We start from the raw sequence: 18,433 nt of genomic DNA on the forward strand, positions 1-18,433 counted from the left end.
GTTGCTCTTCTCTGCACTCTTTCTAGAGTCTCAACATCTTTTTTTACACTGTGGTGACCAAAACTGGATACAGTATTCCAAGCGAGGTCAGGACATCGTTTCCGATACCTAAAGAATGTTATCAAATCTGCCCCTTAGTCTTCTCTTCTCAAAGCCAGAAAATCACCACCTCACCAATCTCTTATCAAATGCCTTACTCTGTAGTTCCCCCACCATTCTTGCTATCTTTCTCTGCACCAGTTTCTCTCAGTCCTTCATAGAATGTAGTATCAAGAATTGGACAGAGTATTTATGGTCAGTCTCTGGATCCCCCTCTTTTCCCATTTGAAAGACAGGGACTACATCAGTTCTCAAAGATAACCCAAAGACAGAATGTCAACATTCACCCTATCCATTAGTAAATGATTACGACTTGAATGGGAACGCCAGCGAATCCCAAGACTGAAGACTAAATAGTGAAATTTTAGAAACTATATTACTACCAAGAAAGGTCCATGAATGTGTCCATGAAGTAAGTCACTGGGGCCTGGGTAGGCAACCTCGGCTCTTTTATGACTCATGGACTTCAACTCCCAGAATTCCTGAGCCAGCCATGCTGAGGGGAAAGGGAGACGTTTCCAAGCTGAGCCATGGTGGCTCAGGAATTCTGGGAGTTCAAGTCCATGAGTCGTAAAAGAGCCAACTGTCTACCCCTGCACTAGGGGTTGGCTTGGGAGAATTTTAAAGTTTCATGTGGATTTATTTATTTATTTATTTTGCCTGAGAAATTGAGTAAAGCTGCTATTACTCATTATTAGAAGAAATTGTCATTGTCAGCATTTTATCACACCCCCCCCCAAATTATATGCATTTAGCCCTTCGTCTGTCTTCAGAAAATCTGCACAGATACGTCTCTCTAGGAGGCCTTTAAATATCTGATTTCATTAGCTATGCTTTCATTGACCTCTAAAAAGAGGTCTTTTTAGGACTTCCAATTTTGGGTTTTCAAACTAGCACAGCACAGAAATCAAAGAACGCACAATCAAATAAAACACAATCAAAAGGAGCTTTCAGAAAGAGCTACTTTTTAAACTCTAGACCTGACATTCAATCACTCACAAAAATTTGCCTTCTAGACGAAGTTCGGCTGATTAACCTACTGATTCAAATTGCAACTCTCCTATAAATATATCTCTCTGTTTACCCATGTAGTTCTTCCCAGAAGGAAAAAAAATCCTAATTAGTTATTGCATCCCCTGTTTCTGTTACACAGTGACCTTTCTTTTTTAAATATGCCATCTGTCTCTATCCATGAAAAAAGTCTCACAAAAAGGAAAAAAATAAGAAAAGCAAAAAATAAAGCACCAAGTGGAATAAATAGGAAATTTACAGGTATCCTGATTACCCTGTGGTAAGATGAGTGGCTAGCTAGCTAGCTAGCTAGCTAGCTAAATAAATAAATAAATCCATCCATCCATCCTAGAATTGGGGTTGGTTTTTTTTTCATAGATTAAAGCAACTGAACGTACTGAAGCGTTTAAAAAAAACCCCAAAATCATTTAAACCCATGAATACTGACAGTAAAATTCAGCAGCACAGCATATATCATAAAATGAGAATTACATGAGAATTACAAGCTCTTAAAGACTTCGCTACAAAAAAAAATAATTCTGAAGCGGTACCAACCTGTTAGAAAGTTATAAATAGTTCTGGAGTTGAATTAAAAGTCTGTGTTAGGTTTTCTTTGGAAATATAGTATGATGGGATTTAAAATATATAATTTGTTTGACACACACACACACCCCAGCCTCACTTTGTTGAGATGAGTGGCCATAAAAAAACCCTGAATAAATAATTAAATAAACCACTTTAGAGAGAGAGGTAAGAAGCGAAGTATGAAGGTCTGCCATGAGTTTCCACATTTAGGGGTAATAAAATCTCGCCTGGAACTCAGAGGCTAACTAGATGTAAATATTATGTCAATGGTCTCTCAGTAAACAAAGGTTATAAAGTAGGGCTTAAATAGCTTCCTATTTCATTCTTAACCCAGGCCAGCCCTTTTACGTACAGTACTAGCTCAGTCCTGCTTCCTGTAGAAGAAAGAGTGGCAGAAGCTGAGGGTGGAGTCAAAAGAAGGAACAGCCTAGAATCTCTACATAGTCACAAGTGAACTAAGTCTACCCCTCTTTCCGCTGGCCCTTGTCTAGCATCAATTTAGTGCTGATCTTTATTTGAGAAGATTCCCGTGCACAGGCACGATTAGCAATAAACCAGTTTAATTGGATAAATCAGTTTAATCTGTTCACATGCGGACCTGAACTTCCGCAGTGGATGTTTTCAGAATACAAAGGCATCTTTTTGCCAAAAAAAAAAGAAAAAATTTGTACTCGGGATACCAACTGACATAACTTTGAAGCATATACCATTTTGTCCTCTGTCTGGATGTTTATTCTGCATGAGACTATTCTCTGTATAGCAGTAATTTTCAGACTGAATTCCCTTGGAACCCACTGATATAAATCTGGGCCATTATCTGGGACAAGTGTGAACTGGCCAATCCTGGCTAGTTCTCACAGCTGTGAGTTTGGCCACCTGCGTTCTGGCCTCCAGGAGGTGGCATATGGTTGGGTTCTTGCCATAGTTAATGACTCTTTGAAGCATCCTGGGGGGTCATGTGATCACCCATTTGTGACCATTTCCCAGCCAGCTTCTGAAGAGCAAAGTCAAAGGAGAAAGCCGCATCCCCTTAACAACTGAACGATCCACTTAACAACTGCAGTGATTTGCTTAACGATCATGGCAAAAAGGTCATAACACTGGGTGTGGCTCACTTAACGGCCTTGCTTAGCAATGGAAATTCTGGCTCTAATTGCGGTCATTAAGTCAAGGACTACTGGTAAAGGACTCCTCTCTTTTCTGATCCCATGCTCTTCTGGTTAGTCAAGGCCTGCTAGGAAGTGGCCTAGGGTTGTGTCCACGCAGTTGTTAATGACTCTTTGTGGCAGGGGAGTGGTGTCATCTGTCTTGAAACCACTCTTGGTCCCAACAGAATTGGACAACTTTAAAAACAATGGTCAGAGAAAAGGGCCTGAGTCCAGGCCAAGTAAATAACGAGAAAATAGCACTTAGACTTATACACCACTTCACAGTGCTTTACAGCCCTCTCGAAGCAGTTTCCAGAGTCAGCATATTACCCCTCAACAATCTGGGTCCTTATTTTACCGACCTCGGAAGGATGGAAGGCTGAGTCAACCTTGAGCCGGTCAGGATCGAACTGCTGAACTGCTGGCAGCTGGCAGTTAGCAGAGGTAGCCTGCAGTACTGCATTCTAACCACTGCACCACCTCGGCTCATGTCACCCATCTCCAGTTCCTATGAAGATGAAGTAAGGGAGGAGGCAGTGCATACAGACTAGAAAGCTTCTCTTACTACCAAGTATAACACCAACTTACATGGCACTGCTTTCTCAGTGCAATGGTTTGACTCAGCCGGCCATGTTTTTAATCTCCAGTTTGGAATTTCCGGATTGGAGATAAGTATTGTGCTAAACAGCTATGGCCATTTTGCAGATAGGAGTATATTTATATTTCTTGCCATCCCCGTCTCCCAGGCGCCGGATAAGAGATGCCGAGAGATGGACCAGTGGCATAAGTACAAATAAGTCCTCGACTTACAACCATCTATTTAGTTACAACAGCATTGAAAAAAATTAACTGTCCGTGTCTGTTTTTCACAAATATGACCACTGCTGCATCCCCATGTTCATATAATCAAAGTTTGGACGCTGGGCAACTGGTTCATATTTATGACGGTTGCAGTGTCCCAGGGTCATGTGGTCACTTTTTGTGACCTTCTGATAAGTCAGTGGGGAAGCCAGATTCACTTAACAACCGTGTTACTAACTTAACAACTGCAGCGATTCACTTAAGAACTGTGGCATGAATGGTCATAAAATGGGGCAAAACTCACTTAACAACTGTCTTGCTTTTCAATGGAAGTTTTGGGCTCAGTTGTGGTTGTAAGTTGAGGACTACTTATATTTCACTTAAGTTGAAGGACTGAATGTTTGGCCCAATTTTTTTTTCCTTTGGTGTGCATTTTGCTAGTTTTTGTTACAATAAGTTTGCCAACCTCATTAGAAACTTATTGCATCTATTGTATTCAACAACTTGTCAAAATTGGCAGAAATTCATGCTATTATTCAATATTTGGGTATTCAATTTCCGTGATGCGGTCTTGGGCCTGCAGAAGAGCTGCATACCGTTTCCTCCGACATCAGCTTCACATTTGGACAGTTATTGTGACATTGCATAACAACACAGCATTTAATTTTCAAACCTTTGAAGTTCCAAAAATAGAAATCTCTCTTGAGCTTTGCAAAAAATCTCTCTAACGCAGGATCCTGCCCATTGTGATCATAAGTAGTAGCAGTTATAAAATGAGTTGCTCATGTTGCCAAACCAATTTTGCGACTTCGTTTTATTTATTTATTTATTTTTGGGACTTATATGCCGCCCTATCTCCCGAAGGACTCAGGGCGGCTAACAATAAAAGACAATAATACAAATGTTAAAAATAAATAAATTAAAGCCCCAATGATAAAATATTAAAAATTATTATTATTTAATAATAATAATAATAATAATAATAATAATAATAATAATAATAATAATAATAATAATAAGAAGAAGAAGAAGAAGAAGAAGAAGAAGAAGAAGAAGAAGAAGAAGAAGAAGAAGTAGTAGTAGTAGTAGTAGTAGTAGTAGTTGGAAAAGACCTTGGAGGTCATCTAGTCCAACCCCCTGCTCAGGCAGGAAACCCTATACCATTTCGGACAAATGGCTGTCCAGTTTAATGAAGAGAAGGACGAGGGGGGACATGATAGCAGTGTTCCAATATCTCAGGGGCTGCCACATAGAAGAGGGAGTCAAGCTATTCTCCAGAGTGCCCAAAGGCAGGACAAGAAGTAATGGATGGAAACTCATCAAAGAGGGAAGCAACCTGGAACTAAGGAGAAACTTCCTTACAGTCAGAACAATTAACCAGTGGAACAACCTGCCTCCAGAAGCTGTGAATGCTCCAACACTGGAAGTTTTTTAATGTGGTGGTCATTAAGTGAAGATAGTGCTTGTAAAATTAAGGCAGTTGATAGTTTGCTACGTGCAGGGTTTTGCCAAAAATCGGATGTCCCAGTTTTCAGCAAAACTGTTGTAAAAGATGGGTCACGTGACCACAGGACATTGAAAACGGCCGTAAATGTGGCCATGTTGCCCAGCACTCAATGTTTGGTCATGTGACCATGAGTACCTTCGGGGTCCCATCATAATTTCCAACGTTCATTAAGCAACCAGTCCAACATTCATTAAGCAAAGAATACCTGTACTGAAATTATAAATAAATATTCAGCTATTGCTGAGGCTGTGATTTTCAAAGAGACAGTTGTTTTGCTAAAAAAAAAAAAAGAGGGTTATTCACGTCTATCTTCTACTTAATTCTCAAGCTGAACATGGTGGGTCAAATACCTTGTGTTGTTCCTTCATCACCTGTTCAATAAGCTCAGATTTCACTGGAGGTTTCGAATACTGGCCTGAAAGAAGCCCATGTCCCAATTTAGCCCTGTAGCGAGGGAGAAGGGGAAGGGGAAGAATACCATAAGTTGCCCACTAAGTTTTAAAAAGGGAGAAAGAACAGGAAGCAGAAAATAAGTTTAAATCAGCCAACTGTCAACAGGAATCTAATCTGGACTCATCAGATAGTCCCAATAAAACTATCCTCAAGTCCCAAAGGTGCTTTTCCAAAGGCAACTAGACTCTCTCTCTCTCTCTCTCTCTCTTTTTTTTGAAAACGTTTTGCTTCTCATCCAAGAAGCTTCTTCAGTTCAGACTGAAAAGTGGGGAATAGAAGGATTTATATTCTTCGCAATCATCTGGTCATTAGCTCTCTGAAGGCTGATTGTTAGCTCTCGGAGAGTCATTAAGGCCACTTGGGGATTGATCTGTACCTTCAGAGTCACCTGAATCAGAGTGCAAATGGGTGTGGGACCTTCTTGGGACTGTCGGAAGAACTCTGTTATAGACAGGAGATAGGTGGTGTCGTATCCCTCCCCCTCTGTTGAGAAATGGCTGTTCAGTTTTAACGCAGAATGGCCTCTTTGAGCTCCACTTTCAAACCAGTGGTCCTCTCTGTCTAAAATGTGGACTTTGCTGTCCTCAAAAGAGTGACCTTTGTTTTTCAAATATAGATGGACTCCTGAATCTTGTCCTGGTGGGTTTGCTCTCCTAGCTTAGGACAGGATGTCTCGTGCCAGGACAAGATTCAGCAGTCCAACAACCGTGACCTGGATGACTGAGAATAGCCATTGACTACCCACAAAGTAAGCTTTCTTTCACATCCTATAAACCAGGGGTCCCCAACCCAACCTCTGATCTGCAATCTGCCACCGGGCCACAGCCTGTTGGCAACTAGGCCACATAAGCAGCAGGCGGGTGTGCAAGCACTCAAAACTACATTTGTGCAAATGGTGCGCAAGCAAAACCATCCCCTCTCCCCCTCGCCACCGGTCCACAGAGCGGGAAAGGTTGGGGACCGCTGCTCTAAAGTAACCAGCCACTTACATTTGAGTATTGAAATCTTGTGTTGGGTCCAAAGAAGAGTAGTCAAATATCCTTGGAAGGCTTCCCACGTACCTAACGCAAAGAACAGCAGAAGACAAAGGAGAAAAGGAGAAAATATTGAAAGATTACGAAGCGCTCTGACAAATCAGCCATTCAATGCACAGATAAACATTAACAACATCTGCAGACGATGCAAAAGAGACTATTACCCAGCCCAAAAAGGAACAAAAAGACCCAAGCAATCAGCAGCCAGATCAGCATAGATTAACTCTAAGGTTAACATCAGATGAATAATCAAGTAAACAATACCCCAATCAAGAAACTGCCAAAGAAGCCAATAGAAAACAGTCCAATCGAAGAATCTCTAAGACCACCCCCACCAACACTGACAGGCAAGCCATTAGACTACAAACTGACAGCAAACAGCACTCCTTAGTACAGCGATGGCGAATCTTTTAGAGACAGAGTGCCCAAACTGCAACCCAAAACCCACTTATGTATTGTCGGGTGCCGGGTGGGTGTGGCCCATTGGGTGGGTGTGGCTGTGGTGGTAACGGCAGACTGGGTGGGACTAAAACGTTCAATTCCAACTTTGCGAGATCTTTTTTTTTCCCACAAGAAGTTGAAATTGATTGATTGATTGATTGAACCTTTTTTTTTGCACACGCGACAGAGGCCTAAAGCGAAAAGGTTTTATAAAACCCAGCTGAAGGCCTAGGACTGGGGCCACGGCGCGCGTGCCCACAGAGAAGGCTCTGCGTGCCACCTGTGGCACGCGTGCCGTAGGTTCGCCACCACGGCCTTAGTAGCACTGATGATGTTACCAAGTTTGGGTAATGAAACGTCTGCAAGAAAACAAGCAACCTCAGAGAGCATTGAGGACCCCTCACATTAAAGGTAAAAGGTAAAGGTTCCCCCGCACATGCGTGCTAGTCGTTTCCGACTCTAGGGGCCGGTGCTCATCTCCGTTTCAAAGCCGAAGAGCCAGCGCTTGTCCGAGGACGTCTCCGTGATCATGTGGCCGGCATGACTAGACGCCAAAGGCGCACGGAACGCTGTTACCTTCCCACCGTAGTGGTCCCTATTCTTCTACTTGCATTTTTATGTGCTTTCGAACTGCTAGGTTGGCAGAAGCTGGGACGAGTAACAGGAGCTCACTCTGTTATGCGGCACTAGGGATTCGACCCGCCAAACTGCCGACCCTCCGATCGACAAGCTCAGCTGTGAGTCACCCCTCACATTACTGATCTGTTAAAACTGAGTTTTTACAAAATTAGAAGTGACTTACGCCCTCTGAAATTCAGGAATACTGAAAATGGCTTGCAATATACTGTTGATGTAGCAGCTGTTCCCCAAGTTTTTCATGCCAGTATATCCGGGTCCATACATTGGTTTTAGTTTCATGCCCGACTCTTGAATAACTTCCCATTCAGAAACTCGGGGTTTTATGTCATTATCTCTCAGGCCATTCTCTGTCTGAAAACAAAGAAGAGGAGGAGGAGGAGGAGGAGGAGGAGGAGGAGGAGGAGGAGGAGGAGGAGGAGGAGGAGGAGAAGAAGAAGAAGAAGAAGAAGAAGAAGAAGAAGAAGAAGAAGAAGAAGAAGAAGAAGAAGAAGAAGAAGAAGAAGAAGAAGAAGAAGAAGAAGAAGAAGAAGAAGAAGAAGATAATGATTATTCAGTCAGCACCATATATTTGGGTACTCTTCCTCCCCACTCCCCACCCGTATAGAGATTTGCTGGCAGACAGAAAACCTTTTTACCAACTTACAAAGCCAGGATATTTAAAAGAAAAATCATACATCCCATTCATCCCAAAAGGAAATGCCACTCAGCATAAAAATACCTTATTAATATGAATAAGGGCATTTCTATGGATAAGGTTTGGGATGCTAGCAAGGCCTATTTGAGAGGGGTGTTGATATATCATGTAGCATTTGAATAAGTCTTCCTTTTTTTGTTTTTTTTTTATATACTCTATATTAATAGTGTTTGTAGTTATCCTATGTGAGCTAGAGAGTGATAGATTTTAGAGTCTAGGGTTGTTAGCATATGGTTGTTTAGGATTTTTTTTTTTGTTTTTTATACCTTGTACTTAGCTCTGGGAAGTCGGGGTGGGGGGTGGGGAGGGGGGGAGGGGTAAGGAGGGAGGGATAGGGGTGGGGTAGGGGGGACTGTCAAAGATAAAATGTATGATAAAACTTTTTAATTAAAAAAATACCTTATTTTACAATTGCTGAGACATGCTGTATACATGACTATGTCTCCCCCTGCTGAATTATCCAAGTAATTGTAATCAATACACGGGTCCCATAGTTAAGTCGCATTTTCGGTCGATCTTGCAATATATTATTTATGTCTTTTAGTTTTTTGTATAGCTTTTATTATTTTAAGTTTGTAAGAGTTATCCTGAGGTAAAATAGGCAGCCAATAAATTTTTCAAATAAATAAATGAATAAATTTAGGATAGCAACTTCATAAAAAGCAAGTCACTTACCACATGCATTTGGAGCATGTCAATTCCAAAATGAGATAAGTGCTTGGCGATATGAGGATCCACAACAGCCTCCTCTTCCTCAAAGGAATAAACATCTGCAAAAGTAAGAACAAAGGGACAATTCACCAAATGTAATCTATCAATAGCATTTAACAGTTCCATGCTCTACATATCATGGAGGCATGATAACAAAAATTTTCTAACAGAAATTCTCCATTTACTATGGAAGGAGAAGCAATTTAAGATTCCAAGTCAACTTTCAGCAAATCATAAACACTATGCAACCGTGGCTAAGCTACAGGATAAGGACCTGGCCAATTCAGGGTCAAGCATTTCTTCACCAAAGCTCAAGGGTAACTTTGGACCAGTAACTATTCTCAGCTCACCTTATCCAAAGAGACTTGCCATTAGGGAAGAATTCGGGAGCATGTACACAGGTGCTCCTTGACTTATGACCACAACTGAGCCCAAAATTTCCATTGCCAAACAACACAGTTGTTACGTTTTGCCCCATTTTGCCACCTTTCTTGCCACAGTTGTTAAGTGAATCACTACAGCAGTTAAGTTAGTAAACAGTTATTAAGTGAATCTGGCTTCCCCATTGACTTTGTTTGTCAGCAGGTTGCAAAAGGAGATCACATACCCCATGATGCTGCAACTGTCATAAATATGAATCAGTTGCCAAGTCTCTGAATTTTGATCATGTGACCATGATCAAACAGTCGCTAAATGAATGGTTGTAAGTCCAGGAATACCTGTAGGCTAACTTGAGTTCCAAGAGAAAAGGTGAGGGGATATAAATCTAATTAAATAAATAAATCAACATGCATTTCATTCATTTATTCATTCATTTAGGCCAGAGACAGTGTGTCAAGAATGAAACTTTGGCAGCTAAGTACCTCTGTTTCAACTTGCCTTTAGAATAATGGGAGAGGTGTTGCTTTAGAATGGGTTAGACGGAGAAAAACGAAACCTCTACAATTCTGCTGAAGACCATGAGAGCCTGAAACCTTTCCAAGGACACCACAGCAGGTGTGGAGAGGGAGCAGATGGTTCCCATACCAAAGTGAAATTGTTTACATGGACTACGTGAGAGATTGGGGGTTTGGCTGGGAAAAGTATTGTTTAATTCTATGAACTGGTGTCTGGGAACCTCGGAGTTAGTTTTGCTTCAATATTACCATGCAGTGTATTCAACAAACAGTAAGATTTTCAGAAACAGAATGAACCTGGATTTTTATTTGGATTCTCGAGCTGGATGTTGACACAGCAAGTTATTGTAATTCAACCCACTTGGAAGTACAGGACTGGCAAAGAATGATTCTAGCCACTGTCTCTAACTTAAGTCAAGCTAACTAAAGGACTTCTTTACAGGAGACAGATGTCATAGTGGCCCTTGTTTACATCTGTTTAACCCTTTTATATTGCAAGTCACCATAAATTAAACTGGCACCACTGAGCTTTACGTCCATATCTGTTTTTCTCTCAGAGCAAATTATAAAATCTGGCTGATGTGGATTTTTTTCTCTTGGGCTCTTAATATTTGCAAATGATCAAATGGAAAATACTATTGCTATAGGGATAGAGACTCAACTACAACTGGGAATATTGACAAGAAGATCAAATATAGTAATAACAAATACGACAAGATCTGCTCATCATGAAGATACACTCGGTGATGAATAGTTCATGATTTTTCATTAGGATATTGTTCCAACAACAACCATAATGTAAACAGCAGATCTCAGCAAATCAAAAGAATGGCCTAGATGCTTAGATCTCCTGTGAATTTTTTAATTTGTTTTTCTTCATTGCTAAAATCCCCTTAAACTAAGTAGCACAACACCAAACATGTTATTGATGATAGCATTTCAAATTTGAACCCTTCTATATTTTTGAAAGGGACGCGGTGGCTCAGTGGGTTAGGACGCTGAGCTTGTTGATCAGAAGGTTGGCAGTTTGGCGGGTCGAATCCCGAGTGCCGCGTAACAGAGTGAGCGCCTGTTACTCGTCCCAGTTTCTGCCAACCTAGCAGTTTGAAAGCACGTAAAAATGCAAGTAGAAAAATAGGGACCACTACGGTGGGAAGGTAACAGCGTTCTGTGCGCCTTTGGTGTTTAGTCATGCCGGCCACATGACCACGGAGATGTCCTCGGACAAGCGCTGGCTCTTCGGCTTTGAAACGGAGATGAGCACCGGCCCCTAGAGTTGGAAACGAGTAGCACGCATGTGCGGGGGAACCTTTACCTTTACCTTTATATATATATCTTTATCCATTTGAGCTGTGGTGCTGGAGAAATCTCCTGTGTATTCTTTGGACAGGAAGCGTGACTAAGGAGCACATAACACCAGGCGTGTCACTAGAAGGCAAAATCACGAAACTGTGCCTCATTTACTTTGGCCATGTCATGTAGGGGAATTCAATGAAGAAAGCAATTATGTTGGGAAGAGTTAGCAACAGAAGGAAACCAGGCTGTCAAAAAACATGGTGGCTGGACACTATCAAAGCTGAGACCAGCCAGAGCATAGAAAAACTCAAAGAAATAGTGCAAGATTGGAAGATGACCTGGCCCATAAAACTACCAAGAGTCAGACATCTGTCAGAAATGGTGTAGGGACTCCTGCTTGGGCAGAGGGGTGGACTAGATGACCCACAAGGTCCCTTCCAACTATTCTATTTCTATTTCTATTTCTATTTCTATTTCTATTTCTATTTCTATTCTATTCCTATTCCTATTCCTATTCCTATTCCTATTCCTATTCCTATTCTATTCTATTCTATATGGGACACAACTGAATGGATAACATCATCATTATCATGTATTGTACTTTTCAGAAAATACATTGCTTAATGTTGGAGGGGGGGAGAGAAAACCTCTATTTATTCTTCTGCCAAGCATTTATGAAGCCCAGCATTCTCCCTCCTTGTGTCCACCTAGAATGATGCCATTGGCATTTATAGATACGACACATGGCCTTTTGCTGGCATTCCAATTTAAGAAAGCCTCTGTTTCTCAGTGCGAGTGATTGTTCCCTTCTATAAACATAAGTTCAGAGAGGCCTCGTGCTTTTTCAGTGAAGTCACGATGCAGCATGACACCCAGTCAACTTTTTCTGCGTCAGTGTGGCTCTAAATGGACCTTGCGTGGATATTTTTAAGAGCAATCCATGTCCGGCTAGAGAGAAGCAACAAAGAATTACCCCCAGCAGAATGCCACAGAACCAAACACCCTAACAAAGCAATACTGCAAATTGTTTGTCTCTACTGAAGTTCCACTGAGGTCAGATTGTTGTCTTGGACTTCATCTAACCCAGTGTTTTTTCAACCTTGACAACTTTAAATGTCTGGATTTCAACTATTAGAATTCCCCAGGCAACAGCCTGGCTGGGGATTCTGCGAGTTGAAGTCCACACATCTTAAAAGTTGCTAAAGTTGAGAGAGACCAGTTTTGAACACAAGTCTTCTCTCAGCTTGAAACTTAACATTAAGAAAACCAAGATCATGGCATCCAGTCCTCTCAATTCCTGGCAAATACATGGGGAAGAAATGGAGGTAGTGACAGATTTTATTTTCCTGGGCTCCAAGATCGCCGCAGATGGGGACTGCAGCCAAGAAATTAAAAGACGCTTGCTCCTCGGGGGGAAAGCCATGGCAAATCTAGACAGCACACTAAAAAGCAGAGACATCACCCTGCCAACGAAAGTGCATACAGTCAAGGCCATGGTCTTCCCAGTAGCAATGTACGGCTGTGAAAGTTGGACTGAGAGTATTAACTGGGGTTTTAATTGTATTTTAATTGTAAGTGGAGTTTTTAGTTCAAGGTTAGTGTAATCATTTTAATTGTTTTAAATTTTTGTAACTTCTTGTATTATTTTAAAAAAAAACCTTGTGAACTGCCCTGAGTCCTACGGGAGAAGGGCGGTATATAAGTCTAATAAAATAAAATAATAAATAAATAAATAAATAAGAAAGGCTGAGTGCCAAAGAATTGAGGCCTTTGAACTATGGTGCTGGAGAAGACTCCTGCGAGTCCCTTGGACTGCAAGGCGATCAAACCGGTCAGTCCTAGAGGAGATCAACCCTGACTGCTCTTTAGAAGGCCAGATCCTGAAGTCGAAACTCAAATACTTTGGCCACCTAATGAGAAGGAAGGACTCACTGGAGAAGAGCCTAATGCTGGGAAAGGTTGAGGGCAAGAGAAGAAGGGGATGACAGAGAATGAGGTGGCTGGATGGAGTCACTGAAGCAGTAGGCGTGAGCTTAAATGGGCTCCAGAAGATGGTAGACGACAGGAAGGCCTGGAGGAAAGTTGTCCATGGGGTCGCGATGGGTCGGACACGACTTCGCAACTAACAACAACTTCCTTCACTTACAAAACTTCACTGAAAGACCTTGGACTTGATACCATCTTGGCTTAACCTGGTAGCAAGATGACTCAGCGGTTAAAGATGCTGAGCTTGTCAGCTGGAAAGCTGACAGTCCGGGTTTTAAGACTCGAGTACCACATGACAGGGTGAGCTCCTGTTCTTGCTCCAGCTCCTGCCAACCTTGCAGTTCTAAAATACAACAGATAAACAGGTACTACTTCAGTGGGAAAGTAACAGCATTCCATGTGCCTCAGCATATAGTCATGCTGGCCACATGACCATGGAAATGTCTTTGGACAATGCTGGCTCCCTGGGTTAAGAATCGGAGATGAGTATCACCGCCTAGATCAGGGGTCTGCAACCTTGACCGCTTTAAGACTTGTGGACTTCAGCTCCCAGAATTCCTCAGCCAGCTATACTGGCTGAGGAATTCTGGGAGCTGAAGTCCACAAGTCTTAAAGCGGTCAAGGTTGCAGGCCCCTGCCCTAGATATTCAGACTTGACTGGAGAGAGGAAATTTTTACCTTTATCTTTTGGCTTAACCTACCTTACAGGGCTTCTCTGGAAAGGGAAAAAGGAAACACTGTTTGAACTCTTTTAAGGAAGAGCCTGAGAAAGTTTAATGAATAGAATTCACTTATGTTTGCCTTTTCAGAAAACATTTTAATTCATAAATATACCCTAGCTCAGTTTTACGCTTCTGTTTTTAAAATACTCTTCAAGTAGGCAGTAAAGGAAGCCAAAGAAAATGTCAGGCTACCAACGAATCTACAGAGTCACACATCACCCCTTAAAATATACTACATGAAATATATGTGAATATTAAAATGTACCCCCATATTGTCACATCAGTTTTGAAAAAATGGGGTTGGATTTATTTATTTTTTGGCATCTAATTAAGCCCAAAGCTGTTGGAAGCATAAATTAAAACTGGCAAAATGCCAGTTACATCTCCAGCCATTTTGTTTGCTTATCCAATTTCTATGACCCTGGATCTTCCCAAGAAATTCTGGGTGATGAACAAGACAGAAACAAAGAACTTCATTAAACCAAAGCAGGGGGAAAGAAACAATAAAGCCCTATAAAGACTCAATAAAACCAGAAATCATATACACTCTTGTTGAAGCCTCCCCCTATTGACATCCTAAGTCAAATGCCTGGGGGAAGAGTCAGGTCTTCCTGGTCTTCTGAAAGGACAACAGAGCAAAGGCCACTCACATTTCAGATGGAACCATAGCGTACAGACAAGTCCTCGACTTAAAAACACAATTGAGCCCAAAATTTGTGTCATTAAGTGAGACATTCATTAAGTGAGTTTTGCCTCATTTTACGACTTTCCCTGCCACAACTGTTAAGTGAATCACTGCAGTTGATAAGTTAGTAACACGGTTATTAAGCGAATCTGGCTTCCCCCTTGACTTTGCTGGTCAGAAGGTCGCAAAAGGGGATCACGTGACCCCGGGACACTGCAACCGTCATAAATATGAACCAGTTGTCAGGCATCTGAATGTAAATCACATGTCCATGGGGATGCTGCAATGGCCCTAAGTGTGAAAAATGGTCATAAGTCACTTTTTTCAGTGCCGTTATGACTTCGAACGGTCACTAAACAAACTGTTGTAAGTCAAGGACTACCTGTATGTTTTCTGCCTGGGTTAGGATATGAATCCAGCTCTGACTGAAGAAGTTTCTTGGATGAGAAACGAAACGTCTTCAGGGTAAAACAAAGTCCAGTTGCCTTTTGAAAAAGCACCTTTAGGACACTGGTAACTCTACTTCTACAGTGCTACTGTGTTTCCTCGAAAATAAGACCCGGTTTTATTTATTTTGTTTTATTTTGCCTCCAAAAGAGGCACCAGGTCTTATTTTCGGAAGGGGAGGGATCTTTTCCATTCACCTCTGGCACCAACAGCCCCACCCAGCCAGCCCACTGCAGCGTCCCCCAGCCTGCATTTCACAATCAGAGGCCTTTCCAGAAGGTCTCTGACTGCGAAATGCAGGCGGGGAGACACCGCAGAAGAAGTCGGCCAGCAAGAAGAGGCAGGCTACAACGGTAAACGGATGCAGGGTGCGTGGGGCAGCTCCACCTGCCCACCCTCGCTTGATTTTTAGGTGTGTGCCTTGCCCCAAAACTAGGGCTTATTTTTGGGGTAGGGCTTATATTAGGTCCACCCCTCCAAAAAAAATCAAGCTAGGGCTTATTTTCAGGGTAGGTCTTACTTTTGGGGGAAAACACGGCAGTGAAAAACAACACAGAGATCAAAAGGCTGGTGATGATCATCAACACAAGCTTTCACTAACCTGCCCCATCAGGAGTAATCGTTCCAAGCTTCACTGCCAAGGGATAACCCATCTCCTTGTAATGTTCGAGCGCATGTCCGTTTCCTCCACTGCCATCGAAGAACCATTTGCCACAAAGTATTGATCCATCAGTCAGGTTTAGCCAAAGATTCTCTCGTAAGTCACACTTGGAGCACTTCCAGCCACTGCAAAACAAATTGCCAGAGTCAAACAGGCAGCACGAAGCTGACTTTTGTTTTAGAGCTACCGGAATTAGATGAGCAAAAGATCACCTCATTTATTTATTATTTTAGGAAATCCATCCCACCAATCTTTCAAAACTGGAGTTCTCTATTGTAAGTTATTTAAGCGGGGCTTAAGGCATTTTTTGTCTTAAGCCAAAATTAATGTAAAAAAGATGTTGAGTTCTAGAGTGCAGAGAAGAGCAACAAAGATGATCAGGGGACTGGAGGCTAAAACATATAAAGAACAGTTGCTGGAATTGCGAATGTCTAGGCTAATGGAGTCCGGCAAGGCTGTATACTGTCGCCCTGCCTATTTAACTTATATGCAGAGCACATCATGAGAAAGGCAGGGCTAGATGAATCAAAAGTTGGAATTAAGATTGCCGGAAGAAATATCAACAACCTAAGATATGCAGATGATACCACTCTAATGGCAGAAAGTGAAGAAGAACTAAAGAGCCTCTTGTTGCAGGTGAAGGAGGAGAGTGCAAAACTTGGGTTGAAACTTAACATTAAGAAAACCAAGATCATGGCATCCGGCCCTCTCAATTCCTGGCAAATACTGTAGATGGAGAAGAAATGGAGGTAGTGACAGATTTTATTTACCTGGGCTCCAAGATCACTGCAGATGGGGACTGTAGCCAAGAAATTAAAAGACACTTGCTCCTGGGGAGGAAAGCCATGGCAAATCTAGACAGCACACTAAAAAGCAGAGACATCACCCTGTCAACAAAAGTGCGTATAGTCAAGGCTATGGTCTTCCCAGTTGCAATGTATGGCAGTGAAAGTTGGACCATAAGAAAGGCTGAGCGCCAAAGAATTGAGGCCTTTGAACTATGGTGCTGGAGAAGACTCCTGCGAGTCCCTTGGACTGCAAGGCAATCAAACCGGTCAGTCCTAGAGGAGATCAACCCTGACTGCTCTTTAGAAGGCCAGATCCTGAAGCTAAAACTCAAATACTTTGGCCACCTAATGAGAAGAAAGGACTCACTGGAGAAGAGCCTAATGCTGGGAAAGATTGAGGGCAATAGAAGAAGGGGACGACAGAGAATGAGGTGGCTGGATGGAGTCACTGAAGCAGTAGGCGTGAGCTTAAATGGACTCCAGAAGATGGTAGAGGACAGGAAGGCCTGGAGGAACATTGTCCATAGGGTCGCGATGGGTCGGACACGACTTTGCAGCTAACAACAACAACAACAACAAGGCTAATGGAAGAGAAGGACTAGGGGTGACATGATAGCCGTGTTCCAATATCTAAGGGGTTGCCACAAAGAAGAGAGAGTCAAGCTATTCTCCAAAGCAACTGAGGGCAGGACAAGAAGCAACGGATGTAAACTAATCAAGCAGAGAAGCAACCTAGAACTTAGAAGAAATTCCCTGACAGAACAATTAATCAGTGGAACAACTTGCCTCCAGAAGTTGTGAATGCTCCAACACTGGAAGTTTTGAAGAAGAGATTGGACAGCCATTTGTCTGAATTGGTATAAAGTTTCCTGCCTAAGCAGGGGATGGGACTAGAAGACCTTCAAGGTCCCTCCCAACTCTATTATTCTATTCTATTCTATTCTATTCTATTATCAGTTTGGTCTAGTGGTTAAGGTATCAGGCTAGAAACCAGGAGACCGAGTTCAAATCCTGTCCCAGCCATGAAAGCCTTAACCTTAGCCAACGGTGGGTGACTTTGGGCCAGTCACCCCGGTCTCAGTCCAACTCATCTCACAGGATTGTTGTTGAGGGGAAAATAGGAGGAGGAAGAGAGTATTGGGTATGTTCCTTTTAGTTATTTGTAAAAATAATAAAGACAGGATACAAATAAATACATAAATATTTTTAATCTACATCTCACAAGTGAAGTGGGAGGAGGATCAGAAAGGAGAGAGAAAAGGAAAAATAATTGTGAACCAGATGCCCTTTCCTGAATGGCTCTTACCAATATGGAAATTAAAGCAAAGAACTACAGCTTACTGATGAATAAAATTATGATCTATTTGACATCTATTTTTAAAAAACAACGTACTTCAGATTCACTGAGTTAACTTTCAGGTACTTTGTACCAGGAAATATTGCATTAATGCTGTAAATGTTTCTAAAGAAATGTAAAAAGCTGCAAACAGCCATTTTAATAGTGGCTAGGCTGTTCAATGGCTGGCAGCCACAAGGCTAGAAAATGAGTGGAACAGAAAGTAAGCTTAGTTTTAAACAAAGTTTAAGCCATATATTTATATGATACAAAAGAGGGGGGGAAATCACTGCCAGTAGCCATGAACTGGCAGATCTTACCCAAGACCTTGGCTTTCCTAAATTAAGTACAGGAAAATCTCACCAGATATTGTTTTATTCCACTTCCTTCCAGCAAAAGTATTGGTCAGATATGGAAAAACCTGTAGAACTGTAATATCTGAAGGGCTAGAAATATCTCAGCTTTGTTCTCAGCTATGCTTCAATATGTGTTT

At 41.9% G+C, this 18,433-nt stretch overlaps 1 protein-coding gene across 5 annotated transcripts in view; it reads right to left on the bottom strand.

Annotated features, from left to right (window-relative positions):
* USP13 (ubiquitin specific peptidase 13) overlaps positions 1–18,433 on the bottom strand; it is a 99,320-nt gene that overhangs the window by 26,009 nt on the left and 54,878 nt on the right. For all 5 annotated transcript variants that reach the window (XM_081328778.1, XM_081328777.1, XM_081328775.1 and 2 more), the window contains 5 exons: positions 15,757–15,941; positions 9,088–9,182; positions 7,882–8,069; positions 6,594–6,665; positions 5,502–5,595 (listed from right to left, as the gene is read on the bottom strand). In XM_081328778.1, coding sequence (XP_081184904.1) covers positions 5,502–5,595; positions 6,594–6,665; positions 7,882–8,069; positions 9,088–9,182; positions 15,757–15,941 — 634 coding nt within the window. The remainder of the gene's footprint in view (positions 1–5,501; positions 5,596–6,593; positions 6,666–7,881; positions 8,070–9,087; positions 9,183–15,756; positions 15,942–18,433) is intronic.

This window comes from Vipera berus (genome assembly GCF_964194415.1).
Source record: "Vipera berus genome assembly, chromosome: 5".
NCBI classification, from domain to species: Eukaryota; Metazoa; Chordata; class Lepidosauria; order Squamata; family Viperidae; genus Vipera; species Vipera berus.